Source organism: Lipotes vexillifer, unplaced genomic scaffold (genome assembly GCF_000442215.2).
Source record: "Lipotes vexillifer unplaced genomic scaffold, Lipotes_vexillifer_v1.1 scaffold366, whole genome shotgun sequence".
NCBI classification, from domain to species: domain Eukaryota; kingdom Metazoa; phylum Chordata; class Mammalia; order Artiodactyla; family Lipotidae; genus Lipotes; species Lipotes vexillifer.
Genome location: NW_006780143.1, coordinates 943,016 through 946,763, shown reverse-complemented (window position 1 = coordinate 946,763; position 3,748 = coordinate 943,016). Strand labels below are relative to the sequence as shown.

Here is a 3,748-nt window from a genome sequence, read left to right as displayed (position 1 = left end):
GCAGGAATCAGCTGTAAGTTTTCCTACTGTCAGTTCCTAAACTGAAGTCTCCCTTTACTAAACTATTAACATACAATTCACAGCAATGTCATTCTTTCTCCTTAATTGATAGCTTCGATGTGGACAATGGCACATCTTCTGGACGGAGTCCCTTGGATCCCATGACCAGCCCGGGATCTGGGCTAATTCTCCAAGCAAACTTTGTCCACAGTCAACGCCGGGAGTCCTTTCTGTATCGATCCGACAGCGATTATGACCTCTCACCAAAGTCTATGTCCCGGAACTCCTCCATTGCCAGTGACATGTAAGTGTGAGGGGGAGCAAAGAGAAGAGGGTGTGCTTAGAGAAAAATCAAGTAAATTTTCCTCTAGAGTTGATAAAACCAATGATAGTTGTTCAACTGCATCATTCTCTAATTTAAAAAGGATGGTGGCTAAAATTATAGAAGTTGAAGATAAATGGTAGATTGGATCTGTCACTCTTGATAAGAAACATTTATTTTCCCAGAGAATACATTGTCTGGGAAAAGAGAGAATTAAATTTGCAATGGAGACATTTACACTTTAAACTTTAGCTTATATTCATGTAGGACCTGAGTTTAGCTACCCAACCGTGTGAATATTTTCAAATATTTTGACAGGCTTTAAACTTAGTTTGCAAGTCCCTGTGATATTAGCACATATAGCCCTTTGAATATATCTCCATTGACGTACTGTGCAGATGTTAGCCCTGGTTTGCCAGTTCATTTGAAATCTTTGTGAAGGTTTGCCTAAATTAAACCATTTTGGGAATATTAATCACAGGAGGCAAGTACAAAAAACATTAGACAGACTTGAATATCATTTTAGACATGCCACAGCTCGGAAAGTAATTAAAACTGATAAGCAGATTCGCGGATCATATACCATTATTAGCTCATTTTCTTGTGCTGACTGTAGTGTTCACTAGTTTCCTAGTTTCTGGAGGCTTCTAAATAGGATCTAACTCTCACTCAATACCTGCACTGTCATTGGTGGTCACTCTGCCTCTGTGTAGAGTTAGTGTCTACTTTCCTCCTCTGCATCTAGGCATTTGTCTGATAACATCACCATCTTCTCATGACACCATCTCAAAAACTCAGCACAGGTTGCACTACATCTTAGAGGAACTGTATGGGGTTCCCGAGGGTCTAGTGTTATTCTTGGTATTCTAACAGATCATCAAGGTATCTTAATAGGTCTCTGTGGGATTCTAGAAATGAAATTATGCTTTACTCACTTCCCAACCTATGGCTCTTAGTTGCCATTTATTAATGGTTGTAAAATGACAACATTCTCTTCTCCCTAGGAATGAGCAGCTAAAGTACAATCACTTTGATTCAAATTCTGAATTATGAAATTCACATTGTGTAACTGTCTTTGAGAACTGCAGGAGATAGAAGAAAACTCTAAGACAGAGTTCTTGTCTCAGATAACTAATAATCTTATGAAATGACAGGTTTTAGATCAAATAATTAGTGAAAAAGACAGTATGTAAGTCCTAATTTCTGTCCTTGTGGTCTACAGGTAAAAGCATCTCATCACCCACCTCTATGCACAGGTCTCCACCATCTTTCAAAAACTACCCAATCTACCCTCCTTTGTTATCTGTTGTTTTTGGTAATAAAACTTCTGCATAATCATATCTCTGCCCATCCTTCCAAGCCCACCCCAAGATCTACATCTATTCTCTATATTTCCTTATATGTTGTTGTTGCCTTAATATTCTGAAATCTATCTTCAAATCATACTGACCTCTGAAAATCCATGAATTCAAGTAATGTTTATTGGCCACCCATAAAGCGGAAGGCATGGTGCCAGTCATTAAAGGAGATACAAGGTACGTTTCATCTCCTAGCTGCCCTCACTGTTGTGTGCTCTCTTTCCTACTGCTCAGAGACCTCTTCTTCACCAGCTTCTCTTATCACCCCTTAACATATTTCCCCAAAGTATAGCCCCTGACCCTCTGGGCTCTGCTTTAGAAAACTCTTTTGTATGTATGTTCAACTATCAGCCTTCATCAGATGACGTACTGCTCAGCATCTCTGGCCCTGCAAAACCTCAGTTGAGCTCCAGACCCACAGCCCCTAATTGCCTTCTGAAAATTTAGACTTTCCCGTTCAACTGTTCCTTCACACTCACTAATTAGTACATATTCAGCATTAATTCATTGTATTGATGGCGTCCACTCTTCTTCACTACAAAACAACTTCCTTTTCCCATTGGCTTTATTTCTATGTTATTTTTATCCCATTTTCTTAGGTTTGAAAATTAAGACATTTGTTTGTTCATTCATACGTAATAAAAATACTTACTGAAAAGCTATAGTGTGTTTAAAGCTCCCCGTCTGCATGGGGGTAGGGGGAGAGGCAGGGCAAAAGGGCTGACATTTTAGACCTTTGGAACAAAATCTGGGGAGCACCATCCTTGAGGCATTTATGAGAGAAAAGGGGAAGAGAAGGAGAGTTTGCCAGCCGGGGATAGTCAGGTGAAGGGGGCAAGATTTAGATAATGTGGGGCGAGGGAAGTCGTGGCTCAGTTAAGGAATGACTGGTTGGTGTGAGTAGGGAAATGTGGCAGGAGAAAAAGAAGGTTGGAATACAGTGTATGGGACCTCAGAGCCACAAGGTTTTAGCTGGGGTCACGTGATTGCATTCTTGTTTTTATTGCTTCTGATTACTCTATTGTTGAATGATTGTATAGAATGAACTGATTACAGGGAAATAGATCATGCTGAAATTCATAGAAGCAAAGCAGGCTGTATATGACGGAGGCCCAGGTCAAGGGAGTGGGGGTAGGATGAGGTTAGTCCAGATGCAAGAAGCAATAGGCTTACAGAATGGTGTGTGTGTGTGTGTGTGTGTGTGTGTGTGTGTGTGTGCACGTGCACACGCGTGTGCATGTTGGGAGACAGCCAGTGGGCAAGGAGAGTCAGAGAGAATGTTGACGTTTTGACCCCGAACAAGTAAATGAATGGTGATGTTGACATGGGAACACAGGATAGAGTGAACAACATAATGACATAATGAATTTGGCTTTTACACGTTGAGGCCAGAACTCTAGGAGAAACAAGACAACAATTAAAGGACAAGGACAGAGAGCAGAAACAACAGTGCAGAGGGTGAGGGGAAATTAGAAGAACCAATTCCCTTCTGTAATGACTCGATTTGGGATGAACAGTGGGAGAAGCATCTTAGTGGGGTAATAGAAGAATTAGTGAAGGAGTGAATTGAAAGTGGAGATGGCAGCAAGTGCAGCCATCTCTTTAAAAGGTTAGTAAGTTAAAGAGGAAAAGAAAAACTAAAGCTGCTTGAGGGAGAATTAGGTTCAAGGGAAATTTGTTTGAATTCAGAACACTTAAGCTGAGGGACGCAGAGGTTAAGTATGGAGTTGTAGCTGCTGATGAACATATGATCATGAGCCTAAGTAAAGGGACTAACCTTGAAAAAGTAGTACAGACAAGTACTGCATTCTTTAGAACAATGAAAAAAAGAAGTGAAAGGGGGAGATATAAATTTGGAGATGGATGGCTGAAATGTTTAGAGAATTGATGGCTTATGATCTCTACTTTTTCATGCAAGTAGAAAGTATATAAATAAAGAATGTATATATGTGGATAACTGAGTCACTTTGGTGTACAGAAGACATTGGCACAGCATTGTAAATCAACTACACTTCAATTAAAGCAAAAAAAAGAAAAAGTATAGCCATTGATGACTAAAGGAAAGAGT

The 3,748-nt window shown here is 40.0% G+C and overlaps 1 protein-coding gene across 4 annotated transcripts in view; it reads left to right on the top strand.

Moving 5' to 3' along the window:
- The window catches only part of PDE4D (phosphodiesterase 4D), a 1,474,095-nt gene that overhangs the window by 1,249,393 nt on the left and 220,954 nt on the right, over nucleotides 1-3,748 (top strand). For all 4 annotated transcript variants that reach the window (XM_007453218.1, XM_007453217.1, XM_007453222.1 and 1 more), the window contains one exon: nucleotides 113-304. In XM_007453218.1, coding sequence (XP_007453280.1) covers nucleotides 113-304 — 192 coding nt within the window. The remainder of the gene's footprint in view (nucleotides 1-112; nucleotides 305-3,748) is intronic.